Genomic DNA, 18,290 nt, shown 5'->3' on the forward strand with positions numbered 1-18,290 from the left:
GCTTTCACCAGACTAACAACTTTAAACAAGCAGCATAAACATACTGAGACCAACAGTAAGTTCATCAAACGTGGCTGATGTCACACATGTACTACAACACACACACACACACACACACACACACACACACACACACACGATGTACACAGCTCACCTAAACTTCAGTGCTGTCATATATAACTTAAGGAAGTGAATTTGGAAATTAGTTGCCAAGGAGTATTTTAGTCAACATCAATATAAACACCATAAAAGTGCTTTCATAAAGTTCTATGTTTTGGGGTTTAAAAATTTAACTTATATGTTAAACACGTATCTTAAATGTGCTCATTTTTTGTAATTAAAAAATTTTTATTTAAAGTTTTAATTTTAAATTTAAAAAATGTTTGAGACAGCGTTGTGGAGTGGCAGAGAGAGACAGAGAACCCAGGCAGGCTCTGTGAGATCAGCGAGGAGCCCCACGTGGGGCTGGATCACACGACGGTGAGACCGTGACCCGAACTGAAATCAAGAATCAGATGCTTAACTGACTGAGCCCCCGAGGCGCCCCATATGTGTGCATTTACATTGCTGGTATGGACACAGGCTGCAGACTGAGCTTAGCAGATGGACCTTCTCTAGAGAGATTTTACACAAGCCTCCTGGACTCTTCCAACATGTTTTCAATGAGTGAACTATGCAGTCAAACTGGGCACCTTCTCTTCAAATTTCAGTGCAATGGGGGACTTCCAGTTCCTAAATTTTAGAAATTTCAACCTCTTCCTTTGGATCCCCCAGCTGACCCCCCGGCTGAGGCTCTCTCAGTCCTTTCCCTACAACCATCCCTTATGTCCCCACTGCCACCTCTAGATACACCAGTGACAAAAACACAGCTATAAAAATCACTTAATTTAGAAATCATCTGTCCCTGAATACTCATAAAACTGTACGTACATAGTCTGTGTTTTGGTAGTGTAAAAATATGGTATTTATGAATGTAGTGTGAGAGGCACAACTGTGGGACACACACACAGACGTGAAAATCAGTTCCCATGCTCCTACGTGAAAGCAATACAAGAACGACCACGAAAATGCGCTAAAGATTTCTAGGAAAGAAGGGATAGCTTTCCCAGAGAAGGGAACATTTGAGCCCAGCACCCAGAAAAGAGAAAGTTCTGGATATGCAGGGAGAGAACACGCCAGGTGGCAAACAGCACGGGCAAAGAAACCACTGTTGTGAAGGTACATGCCACCACTAAGGAATCAGAGACGAGGTGAGAGCGGGGACACTGGCAGGCCAGAAGGCTCGAAAGGGAGTTTATCGTCAGGCTGTGAGAAGTGGACATGGCCTGTTACCATGTCATTGTTGCAAGGTCGCAAATCCACTCTGCCTGGTCATGATGGGGCCGAGATGCTGCAAACCACATTCTTCTGTGCCAGCTGGCCCCGTGGGTTATGCCAAAAAGGGGCACCAAAAGCAACTGTAAGGTTAGAGGCAGAAAAGACTTGCTGCTTCCTGGTCTTTCGTGGGACTGCTCTTCCTGTACCACGCAGCCGCACAGCTTCACCCTGTGGCGACGATGAGTCCCCTCTGCAGTTTTCCTGCCTCTGTGATACCTTAGTGCTTGCTTCTTTACCATTTTACGTACATAGTTAACTTTACGCCTTGGCAACAATTCATTATATTAAATTCTGATTAAATATCTGGAGTGGTTTCTGTCTCATGACTGAACCTTAACTAATTCAGAAATCATTAGAAATTCCTAAGCAAAGTAATGACTCATTAAAATCTTTGTTCTAGAAAGAACACTGGTAGACACATAGAGAAGAGGACGTGTCAAAGACAGATTACTGGGCTTAGTACTCTCTAATAGTCAAAGGCAACTGAAATTTTTAAAAACCCAAAAAACAATGTACAGAATGAATTTCACTAAACTGGTACATTATGTCGAGTTCCTGCTCAAGTTGCTATAATAAAGCGGAAACTTTACTACACTTGTTATATTTCCTCCTTTCTAATAATGAGACTCATGTTTCCTCCCTTTTTTATATTACTGTTAAGACCTTTAGCATTAAAACTGAAGCTTTGAGTCACAACTACACTGATCTTTGTAGAGCTCTTTTCTCTCCTTCTCTTTGGACCTAATTATACATTTTAACTGTACGTGTCTTTACTGAAAGCCATCCCAAATCCTTCAAGTGATGGATATATAAGTAAAAAGTTTTTCTTCCTCGTAATGAAACTTTACAGTATGTCATTAAACAAAAACCCTTGTCTTTGGGCATGAACAGACGCATAAAAATAAACTTGATGTCCTACATTATGTTTAAACCCAAAACCCAAAATTTAAACACTAATGAAAACATGCTGTAGTGTATTTAATTAATAATACATGACAATACAACAACTTTAGCTTCAGGTGCTTGGGGAAAATTTTTATAGAATATTACTAACACATTTCACTACATCACAGAGGAAGACAAGTGAGAAGATAAGTGAAATAATCTCCCTTATCCTTTTCCACACCACGGATAACTTATTTCTTGGCTGAAAAGCAGCATCCTGCTTTCTTTCCACTGTTCTGATAAGGGTTACTAAAAGACAACTAAACGTAATCTCTTTCCTATGTACTATTTTATACTGGAACAGGTACCACCTGAGCTTGTACAAAAAGACAAAATGAATGCTTCAGTTGGAGCATTTGCAGTGAGTCACAACCTGGAAATCAGAGAGGAGAGAAGCAAGCAAATCTCTTGGATACAGAAGGCTCGACCACCTAATTTGTCACTTTGGAATCAATATGGCTATATCAAATCACAAACAAAAATTACCTGCAGGATTAGAAAAATCCAACATGCTGGTGGTAGGCTGCAGGAGATCAGGGCTGCTGGAGGAGAGTGTTCCAGGTATAGGCATTATAGCCAGACTGTGCCTGCAGTGTCTTGTTCCCACAATGCTGTCATCTTGTGACTGGCTCAGGCCTCCATCACTTCAAAAGAATGTCATATATCACTTTAAAGTAACTGAGAATTCTTAATGGGAAACGCTGCTGTTGTCTATACACTAAGGCATAATGGAACCAATTCAGAGTGGTAACTTAAAAAAGTATTTATTACAGCAATTAAAAAACAGGACACTACAATAATGAATATACTCACAATTTATGTATACTAAAAATTTAACTTATAAGTAAGTTAAATCTAAGTAACTACAATATCATAAAGATGTACTTTATAGTACATCATAAAGCAAGTCATATTAAGTTTCTGTTCATTTTGGTAAAGAAATTAACTCTGGGTGTGTAGGGAGCCTTTAAGATTGGCCAGTTTTAGTGGACACTAATTAATATACGTATGCAACAAGGCACAACCACACCACAGCAAGGTGCTCACTCAAAGCATAGTAGATGGTGACCTTTTAGGCACAGGATGCAGCTGGGTCTAAACCCAAACCAAAAAATAGCAGGCTGCAGAAAACGAAGGGACCAGGTCCAAGTGACAAAACGTGAGAGGTCTTTAAACATATGACCAACCTGAGAAACTGTCCAAACCAGTGATAACTGGGAAAAGATGACAGGAAGATGGCACACAGAACAGTAAGCAATGGGCATATATGACAAGAAAGAAAAAAAAAAAAAGAAAGAGGAGGACCAGAAATCAATATAAAGGAAAAAGACTTTTATAGTCTCTAAAGTTTATTTGAGGACACATTATTTCTTGTGTGATGGCTCAGGTCTATTACTTGGCTGTTCCCTAGATGAGAACATCAAAACCACAGAAGAAAGCAAGCCATCTAGAGTTAACTTCCTTTAAAGTTTTCAAAAATATCAACGAAATGGCCATATGTAAGCAAATAAAATACTCTTTAAAATACTTTAAATGTGTTACGCAGGTAACTCTAAATCCACTGAAGAGAAAAAAATTGAAAGAAACATAAAACTCTGTTACTTAAGTTTTAGAAACCCTCGAAAGTTCTATAAAACAAAGAATAAATGAAACAGTCCTATATAAAAGACAGCAATGAAAAAGATTTCCATTAGCATCAGTGATCAAAACACCATTAGTTTCTAAGGGTTAAACCAATTCTTTAGGTTAACATTTATTCTTATCTATGTTTTATTCAATGTACTTTTCTACCCAGTACTTGTTACACATATAGAAGTATCACAGAATACTTACCTAGTATCATGGAATGCATTAAATGAGTGGTATGGGATACATCCAGAATGTTAGGAGTCAAATATAGGACTTAGGCAGAAAAGGCAACTATGCAAGATGAAGTGTGGAGGGCAGTTAAATAAAGAGCTAAAGGGCTGCTGCTAATAGCCAGACAAGGAAGAGAGAGCTAGAACAAGCCAGACTGCAGAGGAGTTAGGGAAAAGCATGAAGACATGGAAGAGAGCAAAACTAAGTGTTTCAAGAGCCAGCTATGTGTAAACTGGATAATTATCTACGTGACCTCAAGGAAATTTCTGTTTCTGAACCTTGGTTTCCTCATCTAAAAATGTGGCTAATATTCTCTCTCCCCTGGGACTACTGTAAAGATTAAATGAGGTAATGTACATGAACATTTTGGCTCAGAGGAAAAAACAATTCCCATTTTTAAGAAGCCAGTGAATTACTTTTGCTAAAATTAAAATAGAACAGTACAAACCTAAAAAGGATTTTGAGCAATTCATATTAAAAAACAGAAAAGGTACAGTGGATACAGCAGGCATCACAGAAACAGGAAATGTTTACCTGGGGGAGAGAAGGCTGCCTAATCTCACAGACAGAAGAAATAAGGCTTAGAAAATATATTATCTGATAAAGAATTTCTGCTTATGCTAAATTGGATCCTTAGAATTTGGTGTGTATGGTGTGTATTACTAAAGATCAGAGCTAAATGTTCCAAGGTTAGAGATGAGCAAAGAAGGAAGGGGGCTTTCACAGAAACTTGTATTTATAGGTTTGTAAGTAGTTTGCAACAATTTAAATTTATGGAAAATAAGTATGTTGTAAAAATTTAACAGGTTTTCTAATTTAATTGATTTTTTTAAAAGAAAACCACCAATTTGTGGACACAGAGGGTCAAGTAATTAAATCCAAAGAAGCAAACTGTTGTTAGCTGGTCCTATTAATAATCACAGTAGAATCAACTTTAACCATGTTAAAACACTGTAATATTTTACTAAAGGGAACTGCCTTAAATTGCAGTAAGATGGAATTCACAGTAAGAAAAGTACATGAAACACTAAAAGTCCTTATCTCTTTTACTGATGTTATTTAACATTACTTCTGCTTTTTAATAACCAAAGATAGGACACTGTACAGATATAATAATGTAAAGCTGGTTACATATTCATGGTCATTAAGGTGTGAGCATGTATAAATGAAAACTATACTAATGTTATGTAAAACCCATGCTATGACATGAATGAAACAGTATCTAATTGGCAAAATATCCATGCTTGTTTGGAAGCTGAATTGATAAAGCTCGTTTGCAAATACAGTAATTATGTCATTTCTTACCAAAACAGTCTCCTGAGAAGATGATGCAGTAACAGAAATAAGATAGTTTTGAAAAATTCCTTAATAGTTCCCCAACACTAACTTTACTCAGAAGTATATTTTAGTTTCACAGTATGAAACTAAGAACACGGCATAAACATCTGTATGCTAATAAAAATAATCCCAATTATTAAAAGCAAACAAAGTATGCTGACCAAAACATGGTGAGAAAAAATAACTTCTGATAAGCAAACAAGACAGTCTACTTCTGGGACTGTTACAAAGAATAATATTAACCAGTTACTTAAGCAATTTGTGATTTAAAAGCAAAATAAAAGCCAAATGATTAAAAAAGAAAAACAGAACATAGATTTCCTAAACTGTTAAATATTCTCAAGTCAGTAACAAAAGCCCCTGGCTTTTTTTCACTGATGTTATTGACAATTAGCAACTATTTTTCTACTAATATTCCAAAGAATTCTTTAATTTTAAAATTTTGTCATGGTTAGGAATTTGGGGGATTATCTATTCTTATCTCAACTATTTGTTTCTTCCTTATTTTAATATTTTCTGCTTGTCTCACAGATGCAGATACTCTTTCTTACAGTAATTTTAGGACAATTCTTAGAGAACTGAGTGCTACAAAGGCAGAGACCAAGCGCCCTTTTCAAACAGCCCTGACATAGAAAATGTTCAGAACTGTGGAATTAAACTCATTAAAATTATTTTTCTCACTTGAAAATTGTTCTAAGTAGCAAATTAAAAACACAGTAAACAAGCAAAAAAGAAAAACATTACCTATAAAATGACACCCTGACAAAACCACAATCAATAGTTTTCCTTTTAGTTATTTTTACGTATACAGCATGATCTAATTAACCAATCCCCAGTAGCTGGACTTCTAGGGTATTTCCATTTTTATTTCATTATAGGTAATACTACTAAGAATATCTGTGTATAAATCTTCATCAATTATTATTATTTAAAATGGAATTGTTGAATCAAACGTATGAACGTTTTTAAAACTCTTAATAATAAATGCCCAGGGAAACCTGGGTGGCTCAGTTGGTTAAACCTCCAAGTCTTGATTTTGGCTCAGGTCATGATCTCATAGTTCATGGAATAAGCCCCAGGTTGGGCTCCAAGGGGACAGCCAGGAGCCTACTTGGGATTCTCTCTCAGCCCCTTCCCCCGTGTGCACACACTCTCTCTCTCTCAAAATAAATAAATAAATAAAACTTGTAAAAATGCTTTTATTATTTATTTACATTATTATTTAATTTTATTTAAATACTTAATAAAAAGGTTGTGCCATTTCACATTTCTTTTTAATGGTTATTTATTTTTGAGAGCAAGAGAAGGTTAGGGAGAGGGAGGGAGGGAGGGAGCAGGGGAAGGACAGAGAGAGAGAGAGAGAGAGAGAGAGAGAGAGAGAGGGAGGGAGGGAGGGAGGGAGGGAGGGGGGGGGGGGGGGGGGGGGGGGGGGGGAGGATCTCAAGCAGGCTCCACACTGTCAGCACAGACCCCAAAGCAGGGCTCAAATTCAAGAACTGTGGAACCTTGAGCTCATGACCTGAGCAAAAATCAAGAGTCGGACACTGAAGAGACTGAGCCACCCATGTACCCATTCTTTCCTATTTCTACAGTAGTCTGAGCTTATTATCTATCTTATCAATTCAGGCCCTGACTACTCTCCTGTTAACCTGTGATAAAACAAATGATACCCTGTTTTAAAATAAACTGTGTCCCCTTGATTATTAATGGATGCAGAATATGTGATTCATGTTCTCCATTTTTCTATTGAGGTTTCAGTGATTTTTGTGTGTGTAATTATTGAGTCACCTGAATTCAAGAAATAGGACACACATTCATTCTCAAAACTGCAAAGTGACCAGTCTAACAAATTAGTCCTCTGCCAAAAAAAAAAAAAAAGAAAAAACAAAACAAAAAACAAATAAAACAACAGGCTCCAATAGAAAACCTTTATGACTTCAACTAAAATAACCTATTTTTTCCCCTGGCATTTATATGGATGAAATTATTGGCATTTTACTTCACTGAAACATGTTTGGAAAAGATAGCCAGTTTAACTCCTCAAGTGCAGTATTTTACTAGTGTTTGCATTCACAGTGAACAGCCTCATAGTGGCACAAGAGATTCAATAAATACTTCCTAACTACTAAAATAAATAAATAAATAAATAAATAAATAAATAAATAAATAAATAAATAAATAAAAATAAAAAATCCTTTTGAGTTAACTACTTCTACAAGCTCTTTCAGACAAGAGGTACCAATACGAAGGGGTACAAATATAAAGAAATAAGACTTGAAAATAGTCAAATGACTGCTCTCTCGGTGACCTCCATTTCCATGCCTGCTATAACAAAACATAGAACCCAAGAGGTGAAACCAATGCCTGAAGATACACTATGGAGATGAGAAACTGATTTAGCTGCCTGAAACTTGAACAGAGCTACTTGGAATCTGACGCTAACAAGCTAAAGTCCATGAGAATCACTGTCATTTAGTTCTAGAGGACACATGTCACAATTATGCCCCGGTTTAAAATGAAAAACCGTTAAAGGATACATACATGTATTCTAGATCAAATCCACTAGGGCTTCTAGAAATGGAACTCAGGATAATACCTCTTGAGGATCCCCTTTGTGAACTCTTTTCTTTCTGGTCCTCCATTCATTTCCCTTTTCCTCCGTGCTGTCATGCACACTTCTGGTCATCCAAAGCCGTCTCCCATCTTTACACTATAAGCTGGTCCCTTTCATATTCTCTTTACCTCTCATTTAGGAGAGTAAGATAACAGTGTTTGCCGTGCTGATTTCATATGACAGTAAGCTCAATATTACAAGAATTTTGCTATTTTAAGTTAGGATTTTTATAATCTACTTGCCTCAAGGAGAGCATTCATTAAGAAAGAAATGTTTTAATTCTCAAGATGTTTTAATTCTCTGTGAGCCCCAAATTAAATGAAGAACAAATGTGTTACCTGGTTGGAAATAAGAACTCAAGAAAAGCATGATGGGATCAGGTTGTCTCTGAGATCTTGAATGCTACAAAAGTTGAGAGTTGACATTTACCTACTTCCAAGTTGCCCCCTAATTAGTGTCTTTGTTACTACGATGATAGTGTGCTATACTGTCAACCCCAACCCAGCAAATACAACTAGCATAGCTTCTATGACATGAAGTCCATCTCTTTAGCATAATATTCAAAGTCTTCCATAATGTAGCACTTCCCTCTCTCTCCTGCTTCATCTCTACATGTACACAGCCTATGTAACCTACCAAGCTTGGTCCTGTCTTTGTACACATCAAAACATTTATCACCCTGTAATGTATCATTTGTTTGTTTTCCCTTTTAGACTATCAATCTTAGAGGACAAGAAACTTGCTCTATTAATCTGTGTTTCTGTCTTTGGCCACTGCCTGTGCCTTGTATCTAAGCATGTGGATAATAAAGGGCTCCTCATATGAATTCCTTAGGGGCAGCGACTACCTCTTTTCAGCTCTATAAACCACAGAGCACAGTGCTGGGAACTGTAAGGAACTAAAATATTTTGAGTATGTTTTGTTTAAATGTTTCTTCCTTCCTTTTCCATTTCTTTCTTCTCTTTCTTTCACTTGGTAATTCACTGTGTACCTACTGTGTGCTGGGTACTGAGTTGGATTGAAACTTGTGAGTGCTTTAGTAAGTAGATAATGTAAAACATACAGATACAATATGTACTAGACTCATTCCTAGTCATGACACTTCAGTGAATTGATTTAATAAGTGCTTTACAGACCTCAAATTATATTTAAAATCACCAAGTTTCCTTTAGTTTTGGTGACATCTCATTTTGGAAATAGAAATGGATTTGACTGAAAAGGTCAGTTTTAGAATTCAGGAAGGAATAAATAGTGCAATAAAAGAAAGATGATTTAGAAGATAAAAAATTAGCATCCACAAATGTATCCTCAAGTTTTAAGATGTTCAAATTTGGGGGCGCCTGGGTGGCTCAGTTGGTGAAGCATCTGACTCTTGGTTTTGGCTCTGGTCATGATCTCATAGTGTAGCAAGCTGCCAGCACAGAGCCTGCTCATCTCCCTCGCTCTGCCCGTCCCTCACTCGCACCGGCCCTGTCGCTCAACATAAATAAACTTAAAAAAAAAAAAAAAAGAAGAAGAAGAAGAATGTCCAAAGGACTGAAATTAGGTAAAAAAAAATTTAAAAATACACAAGAAAAGATTTTGTAAAATCGAATGGTCAGCCTTTCCTGAAATTCAAAACAAAGCTACTAGGAGAATATATAAACTAGTAGTTATAACTTAATGTAAATGATGGAAAGATACTGAGATTTTCTTATTTATAGATTAGTTGAAGATTTTATAATGCATTAGTTGTATAAAAAAAAATGACTTTGAGCTCCCTTCCCCCAAATAAAAACTTTACAGTCAACAGGAAAAGGTCTATAAGACTGAGATGACTATTACCTACCTGAACAGTTTTGGAGGCAGGATACTAAACCGTGTTTTATCCAAAATTTTCCTGATTTTATTTCTCCCACCAGAAACAGTATTTGCTTTTATTTTCTTATTTCCTTTCTCCTGTGATGTCTGTTCAATATCTCCTGGTACATCCTGGATTGAATGGCGATTACTTTTTTTTTCAGCAATTTTAGGAATATGCGGAACACCATATTTTTCTTGTTCAGTCCTACTAAGCAACTCTTTGAACACTGTGGAAATAAATCAGTCAATTGTTTTCTTCTCATTAGCAAATTAAAAAAAAAAAACAAATTTTAAGGATAAATACAGTCACCTTCAATTACTTGGCCTTTCACAGTCTCATTCATTAAATACCATGAAAAATGCCCTGTTTCATCAGCTATACCAACTTCTCTCTTCAGTTTTTTTTAAGATTTTAAGTAATAACTACCCCCAGTGTGGGGCTCAAACTTACAACCCTGAGATCAAGAGTCACATGCTCTACTGATTGAGCCAACGATGTTCCTTTTAATTTTTTTTTTTTTAAGTAATCTCTACACCCAGCATGGGGTTTGAACCCATGACCCTGGGATCAACAGTCACATGCTCTACCAACTGAGCTAGCCAGGCACCCCTAAGAATATATTCCTTTTTAAGTAGGCTCCACATCCAACTTGGGGCTCAAACTCATGGCCGTGAGATCAAGAGTCACATGTGCTGCCAAGTGAGCCAGCCAGGTGCCTATCCTTAGGTTTAGTCTATGTATCTAGTAACTAGAGCCCAGAAGTGATAAAACAAAGTCACTGGCAAAAATGGAAAGGAACTGGGAAAGCAGCATGTTTGAAAAGTTCAGGGCTTCCTATTTAGCAATATTTGCTATGTAATAATAAAAGGCAATGGAACCACTAATCCTCTTAGATTTTATAAAAAGATTTAGATTATTTTACTTATGTTATTTCATATCAAATATTATTTGATATGAGGTTGAAATACCGTAGTCATGCTCAGTTTTGTAAAATGTAGCCATTAAAAAGAAGACAAAACAAAAAAAATTTTGATAGACCAATTTTTGTCTGAAATAAACAATACTAAATTTTCTCAAGGTCACATTTATAAGATTTCTGTCACTGAGTCAAGTAGCTAATAAATATTCACTACAGTGGTCTGAAGTAAACAACCAATCATTCTTAGGTAACTTCATGTCAACTATAGTCTGAGGAGTTATTTCATCCTTTAGAAGAGTGCAACCAGACTGGAAGATTTGTCTATCTAGGGGTCTCTTTGCCTAGATCAGATTTTTTACCACGTGAGAGGGGCTATACCTCCTTGGGATCAGGTGAAAAAAAGACAAATCCATATAAATCTATGTATCTAGTAACTATTAGTGTCACCTTTTCGAATTAGGATAACCTGTATTACTTATGTTTTATTAATTAATGCCATGACAATATTTTTTGGTGTTTTAAATATGTGTTCTTAAAAAAGATATACAAACTACTAGAGAGGGGAAAAAAAAACACTCAAAAGATAAATGTTAATGCAGAACGTAAATTTCCTAAAAACTCTTGGTGTCTGGGAGCATCTGACTGAAAGAAAAATGAAGCAACATTTTCTTGAATATGAAAGTCTTCAGAAGATGCAGCTTTCAGTAGTGTTACGTGATACCCTTATAAAAGAAAAGTAAATTGTATAAATGTGCCACTGAAAAACAAACACAATTGGAATCTTTTTTGTTGTTTTGGGAACAAATTAATAGTTTCCTCCAAAATCAAGGGAATTACAAATAAGATCCAATAGATACGGACTTACAAGTTGATGCATTACAACACGAAAAAAGTATAAAAGTGGATCATTGTGAAAGTTTCGACCAGGATGTTATATTACCAAAGCTTACTGAAAGTTTATGAAAAGCACATTTTCATAACACAAAAGCACATTGCCTTCAAAATAATAAAAAATATTTGGGGTCACCTTTTAAAGATATTTTGCTTGATTAAAACACAACTTCCTTTGAGTTTCTTTAGGAAATTTGGTTTTATTTTAAGCCATGTTGTTAAGATGAAGATGACTTTTTGAGGTAAAACTGCAAAACATATTTATTGACCTACGAACACATGTCAGGTAGTATGCTATATGCTCACAGATGCCCCCTATCACAGAACAGTAAGTGTATGATATATGGTACAGAAAGATCATAACCAGAGGAATTAAGAAAGCAGGAAGGAAAAATCTTCCCCAATTAAGTTGCTGTAAGGTGAGTCAATTTTAATCAGGCAAAGGGAGGGGAAGGAAGTACGACTCTAGGTAGAGGAAATCTCAAGTTCCAAGTCCCTGTGGTAAAAGTAAACAGAAAGAAAATTAAGATGACTAGAGAACAAGGCAGAAAAAGGGCCTAAAAATGCTACAGTGAAGTTGCTAAATTTTCTGTGAAGAGTAACAGGAAATCTTTAATAGGTGAGCAAATGTAATTACAATGCTATTAAACAGAAAAACATATGAATCAAAAATGAAGGTGCCTAAGAATCAAGAAAAGTAATAAATTTGACTATATGAAGATTAAAAATTTCTCAGTCTCTACATATATGTACATATGTATACACATCCAACAAGCAAAGTCAAAAGACAACTTGGGGATATATCTGCAACCCTTAAGACTAAGATACTGGGGTGTCTGAGTGACTCAGTCAGTTAAGCATCTGACTCTTGATTTTGGCTCAGGTTGTGGGATCGAGCCCTACATCAGGCTGTGTTGACAGTGCAGAGCCTGCTTGGGATTCTCTCCCCATCTCTCTGCCCCTCTCCTGCTTGTGCTCTCTCCCTAAGTAAATAAATATTAAAAAACAAAAATAGACAAGATCGTGTCCTTTCTTAAAACACTTTCAAATAAATCAATAAAAAAGGAGTACCTCAATATAAAAATGGACAAATGAAGACTTCGTTAAAAAAAAAAAGTTAACATGTAAAAAGGGTGCTCAACCTACCTCATTATTAAATAGTGTAGATCAATAAAAATATGTATCAACCAAATAAATATATATCAACAAAAATAAAGTTGATTATACCTGCTGCAGAGGCATTCTACAGACTGACAAAGTGTATTAACTGGGGTAAACTTTTGGAAAGCGAAACTGTAGTACTGTCAAAATTAATTCCACTATGAGAAATTTCTGATAGGTATATCTATATAAGCATAAAAATACAAAGGATTTTTATTTCAACACTGTAAACAGCAAAAACTGAAAACAACCTAAAATACCCATCAATACATTAGCTCAATGATTACAATGATATTGCAATGGATTTCTATGCAGTAGCAATTACCCAAGAAGTAAATTTGTATCAACTCCTGAACAAAGATCAGGAATGCTATACACAGTATGGTTCTACTGTATACCTTTCTTTAAAGTTTTAATTTTCAAAACATACACATAGAATACTTTAATGAAAATATTAAAATGCTAATAATAAGTTATCTGGATGGTGAGATTTTCAAATGTTAGAAAGCTGTGAAAGCCAGGAGGAACAGATGAGCTAAAATACCAGAGCAAGAAGATGGTAAACGGAAATCGCCTGATGTTTTCTTCTCTCAACATGAAGTCTAAAAACATGAAGCAGGGATCAGGTAGAGAGACTCTACTAGAGGAAAAAGGATTTTTGATGGCTTCAAGTACTGGCATAAAAACTGGAATACAAACAAGGCCCAAAGCAGTGCTGCCTTCCTCCATGGGGCATATCTACTCCTAAGAATGCAGGAGGCCTGGGATAGGCTGGAAATTTCTTAGGTTCATGGTACTTATGAGATAAAGTCGTAAAACAGGGAAGGATGTGCAACCAACACATGATATTTCCTGGCTTGGGGTGGGAGGCTCAAGAGATAAGCTCAAAATCTCTGAAGGGACAAAAATTCTACAAAAATTAAGACAAAAAGCTATTGGATTCTGAATCAAAAGCCATACCTTAGGAAGAAACTGGGAGTGAGGGTTAGGAGGACAATGCTGACAAAGCAAAGTATAATTTCCCACAGTCTCTCTACGCTCAGGGACAAAGTTCCATTAGAGAAGGGGCCTGCATCAAGCACATGACCAATCTCGCTCTCAGTTTGAAACGTAGATATAGTCTAAGTAATTTTGTAACCGAGCCTGACCCAGGTCATTTCCCCTTACCCTATATATGCTTAAACAGAGGAAATGGCAATTCTATGAGAAAATATTAATTTGGCTATTTGCTAAGGTTCTTAATATACAAAGTACAGCATACAATAAAAAAAAGTAAGACACTATGATAAAAGGGGGTCAGAGAATAAAAGAAAATACCCATTTATGAATTAACACACAAGACTTTAAAAATAATAATTATAAATATATTAAAGAGATAAAATGGATGAATATATGGTGCAACAGAGAACTGTGTTTATAAAAGAGATTCAAACAGATACTCTAGAACTAAAAACTATCTAAAATTAAACTCACTGCCTGTGTTCAAGGGCAGGCTGGATACAGAAGAAAAGAGCAAAACTTTGCTTAAACCCAAGTCATCAAAAAATGTCCGAACTGAAGCACAAAGAGGGGGGAAATGGCAAGACCACAACTGTCTGTAAAAGATCATGGGACTCAACCTTCTAACAAGTTAAGTAACTAACTGATCTCTCACACAGAAAGGAGAGAGAATGGCAAAGGCAGTGTCTCAAGTGAGGACCCCGACAAAGTTCTGCTATCTTTGGTTAGCTCTCTGTGGGCTGCGGTACAGGTTTCAAGCTTTGCAGTGCGGGTTCCACCCGTCCGCTCGGCACCACCGCTCGGCCACCTGGGACCTGAGCAGAGTCCCACTAACAGGCCAGTTCTTCAAGTCTCTGGTGTGCTGAGTAGGATCACACCCATGCACACACACAGGACGGAGGTGAGCTGGGGGTCTCATAAACGACTTCATGGGGTCGTCTTCTCGATTTCAGTTATCAACCTACTACTTTTTCACTTCTTTAGAAAGAAATTGCCCACTGTGGCTCTTTAGGGGCCAAGGAGGAGGAAGACAGAGAGTGTGGGGGGAGGGGGAATAATGAAGGAGCCAGAGCTCCACTGAAGGGCAAAGAAGGTCACCTCCCTCAGCATTCTGGCTTGTGCAGCCTTGTGTTGCAAGCCACTGTATTGCTTGGAAGCTGAGGCCTGACAGAATAGAAAAAAAAAGAGGGGGGAAAACTTTGGGGATCCCTTCTCCCACTCCTCAAGCCAACCTTCTCTGTCTAAACCTTCATCAGTATGTACACATCCAGGTTTCAGCTTGCCTTGAGTCCAGTCCAGGGGTTATGGGAGTACAAAATACAAAACAACAAAAAAAAATTTTTTAAATTCACGCCTGGTAGTGGGACTTGGAATTTTCCAAGTTCTTAAATGATTCTTCCCAGGCTTTACTGTTGAGCTGAGCGGGAAACAAAGGGTAGCATGTGTTTACTCCATCTTACCTAAAAATGGAACCCTCAATTTGATTTTTATCTTCACAGACCTAAGATAGTTACCTTATAGACTGTATTTAATATTCTGAACCTCCTCTGGTTCTGTTTCTATTGGTTCTGAAATACACAGACTTTTAAGAGAGCCTCACCATCTTTGATTGTTTGCATAGCTCCGTATGTGAAAACTTATTTTTACAAATAATAGGTTATGGGGCACCTGGGTGGCTCAGTAGGTTAAATGCTTGGTTTTTGTTTTTGGATTTTTTTTGGCTCAGGTCATGGTATCATGTTTTGTGGGTTTGAGCTCTGCAGTGACAGTGCAGAGCCTGCTTGGGATTCTCTCTACCTCCTCCCATCAAAATAAATAAATAAACTTTAAAAAAACCCTCATTAAAAAAACAAACAATAGGTAATTGCTGGAATCCTCAAAGGCAGATTTTTATGTTCTTCTGCCAGGCCCCTGAGGTCCAGGGCTAGAACCAAGGCCAAAACTTGAGGTCATTCTGAATTGCTTAGAGTACAGGCCACATCCACTTCAGAGTAAGCCATTCAATGTCCCAGTGGTCAACAAAGGCTATTATGTTCCAATGTTCTGGCCATGATGGGTTCTAAACTAGAAACCTGTGATTTTATCCTGCGGTTCTTTCTCTCAGCTACATTCTATGGACTGAAAGTGTCCCGGGGGGAGGAGACGTCCTTTCGGGAAACGGTTTCAGGAGGTGGGAAGGGACTTTGTGCCCCTAGCAACTGCCATTAACCTTTAGCCATTTCTTAGGAGTCTACTGCCTACAGAGGCTGTCACCCGAAAGCTTTCCTGCACTGGTGAGTGTCCCAGAGCAGACATGGCTCCAGTTCACATCTTTCCAGCCCAAGCCTCTCAGTCTCAGGTAGCTCTCAGCTCTTTTTGGACTGTTATACTTGTTTGTAGCTACGTTTTATATTTAGTCTAACTTTTCCGGTTGTTCTCAAATACTGGAAACAGAATAGTAAAACACGTTTAATTCACTTCGCTCAGATTTTAGGTGGCCCTTTGAATTAGAAGATATGCATCCGTTCACTCTGGGAGAGTCTCTGCTATTGTTGCACCAACACTTTATTCTTCACACTTTCTTTTGTTTTTGTCATTGCTATCATATTATGTCACTCTGAGTTACTTATTTTCAATGACTGTTTTTTCTTCCTAATATCCTGTTCTTATTTTAAGAGATGACTTTTTAAATCTCTCTGAGCACAGCTCTAAAAATGTTTTTCTTTTCTTCCTTAAATTTTCTGTAAGCCCAGTTACTAGGTTTCCCACCATGCCCCCTCAGTGATCCTAGTTCTCCTACACCGGGCTGGCAGTTTTAGGGGCGCCTGGGTGACTCAGTCAGTTGAGCATCTGACTTGGACTCAAGTCATGATTTCACAGTTCGTGGGTTCGAGCCCTACATCGGGCTCTTTGCTAACAGTTCGGAGCCTGGTGCCTGCTTTGGATTCTGTGTCTCCCTCTCTCCACCTGTGCCCTGCTCATACTTTTTCTCTCTCAAAAACAAATAAAAATTAAATTATTATTTTTTAAATAAACACATCTGTGTTCTGGTCACAGTTTTCCTGCTTGTAGGTGTTCTGACTGCGAGTTCCATACAGGACAACCTAACTGCTCAACTCTGCTTCACTGTAATGCCACAGTTACCACAATCTCATTCCAGGTACCACATCCATACTAAAATGCTCCATTTAAAAAAAAATATTTATTTTTGACAGACAGCGACAGATCATGAGCAGGGGAGGGGCAGAGAGAGAGGGACACACAGAATCGGAAGCAGGCTCCAGCCACTGGGCTGTCAGCACAGAGCCCGACGCGGAGCTCAAACCCATGAACTATGAGATCGTGACTGGAGTTGAAGTCAGATACTTAACCGACTGAGCTACCCAGGGACTCTTAAAATGCTCCATACTCTTGGGTGTTTTGCTTGGCGTAAAGCTGGCTGACCATTCTCCGCCGAGGGTAAAGGAAGAGGTACTGAGGCCATGGGCCCTCTTGTGCAATACCACACACAATGTGTGCCTCCTCTCTAGCACATCCAACCTCGAGTTCTACTGGGCAACTGCTTCTCACCACTCAAGGAGTCCTGAGGTGGTGGCTTCCCTGCCTTATGTGCCCTTCAGATCTACTTTTTCTGTTTCTCACAGGACATGCTATTAATCACCAAATAGTATTATCTCTATATTTTAATACATAATAGTATGTGATACCAGCTAGTAATTATTATGTGCAGTCACAAAAAATTTAAGGTCTTTGATCCTTGTAAGAGCCCTATGAAATACAGCTAGATAAACTCAAGCTTGGAGAGACTAAATCACATGCTCTAAGTGACATAGCAAACCCTGCCCTTGTACTTTTCAAAATCAGAATCTTTCTGATTTAAAACAAAAATTGCTGTTTCTAGATACTTGTCCAAACTCAAGGAAACCCAGACTGTGAAGGCTCACTTATTTGACACTAAGCTAATTATAATATTAGGAAATTGCCAATGGGGTTTTATATCAGGTTTAATAGGATATAACTCAGTAAAAAGAACTCAAGTGAAAAGAGGAAAAATATCCAAATGTTTCATTTTTCATTATGACTAAGTGCAGTATGAGGAGGAGTGAAAGTGAAAAAATAAAACATACTTCCTTTTCCAGAGACACAGTTTTTAAATTCAACTCCTAGTTTCCAAATTACAAACCAAATGACCTAGAGGAATTTTTCCCCCTAACATGAGACTCATACATTTTCTTTGATAATTTTCAAACTATAATGCTGTTTTTATTGTTGCCCTTCTCAGAATTTCACTGAATATCCTATGGTATCTAAAGAAAACCAGTTTCAGAAAGTCTTCCCTAAAAAAGGCGGTGGGGGGGGGGGGG

General features: G+C 37.5%; 1 protein-coding gene and 1 non-coding gene across 7 annotated transcripts in view; both read right to left on the reverse strand.

The window, feature by feature from the left end:
• RAPGEF6 (Rap guanine nucleotide exchange factor 6) overlaps window positions 1-18,290 on the reverse strand; it is a 188,897-nt gene that overhangs the window by 47,634 nt on the left and 122,973 nt on the right. For all 6 annotated transcript variants that reach the window (XM_029941860.1, XM_029941857.1, XM_029941858.1 and 3 more), the window contains 2 exons: window positions 9,963-10,203; window positions 2,809-2,966 (listed from right to left, as the gene is read on the reverse strand). In XM_029941860.1, coding sequence (XP_029797720.1) covers window positions 2,809-2,966; window positions 9,963-10,203 — 399 coding nt within the window. The remainder of the gene's footprint in view (window positions 1-2,808; window positions 2,967-9,962; window positions 10,204-18,290) is intronic.
• On the reverse strand, window positions 10,510-10,582 carry TRNAN-GUU. Its single transcript has one exon. It is a non-coding gene; the product is annotated as a tRNA-Asn (tRNA).

This window comes from Suricata suricatta, chromosome 6, assembly GCF_006229205.1.
Source record: "Suricata suricatta isolate VVHF042 chromosome 6, meerkat_22Aug2017_6uvM2_HiC, whole genome shotgun sequence".
Classification (NCBI taxonomy): Eukaryota; Metazoa; Chordata; class Mammalia; order Carnivora; family Herpestidae; genus Suricata; species Suricata suricatta.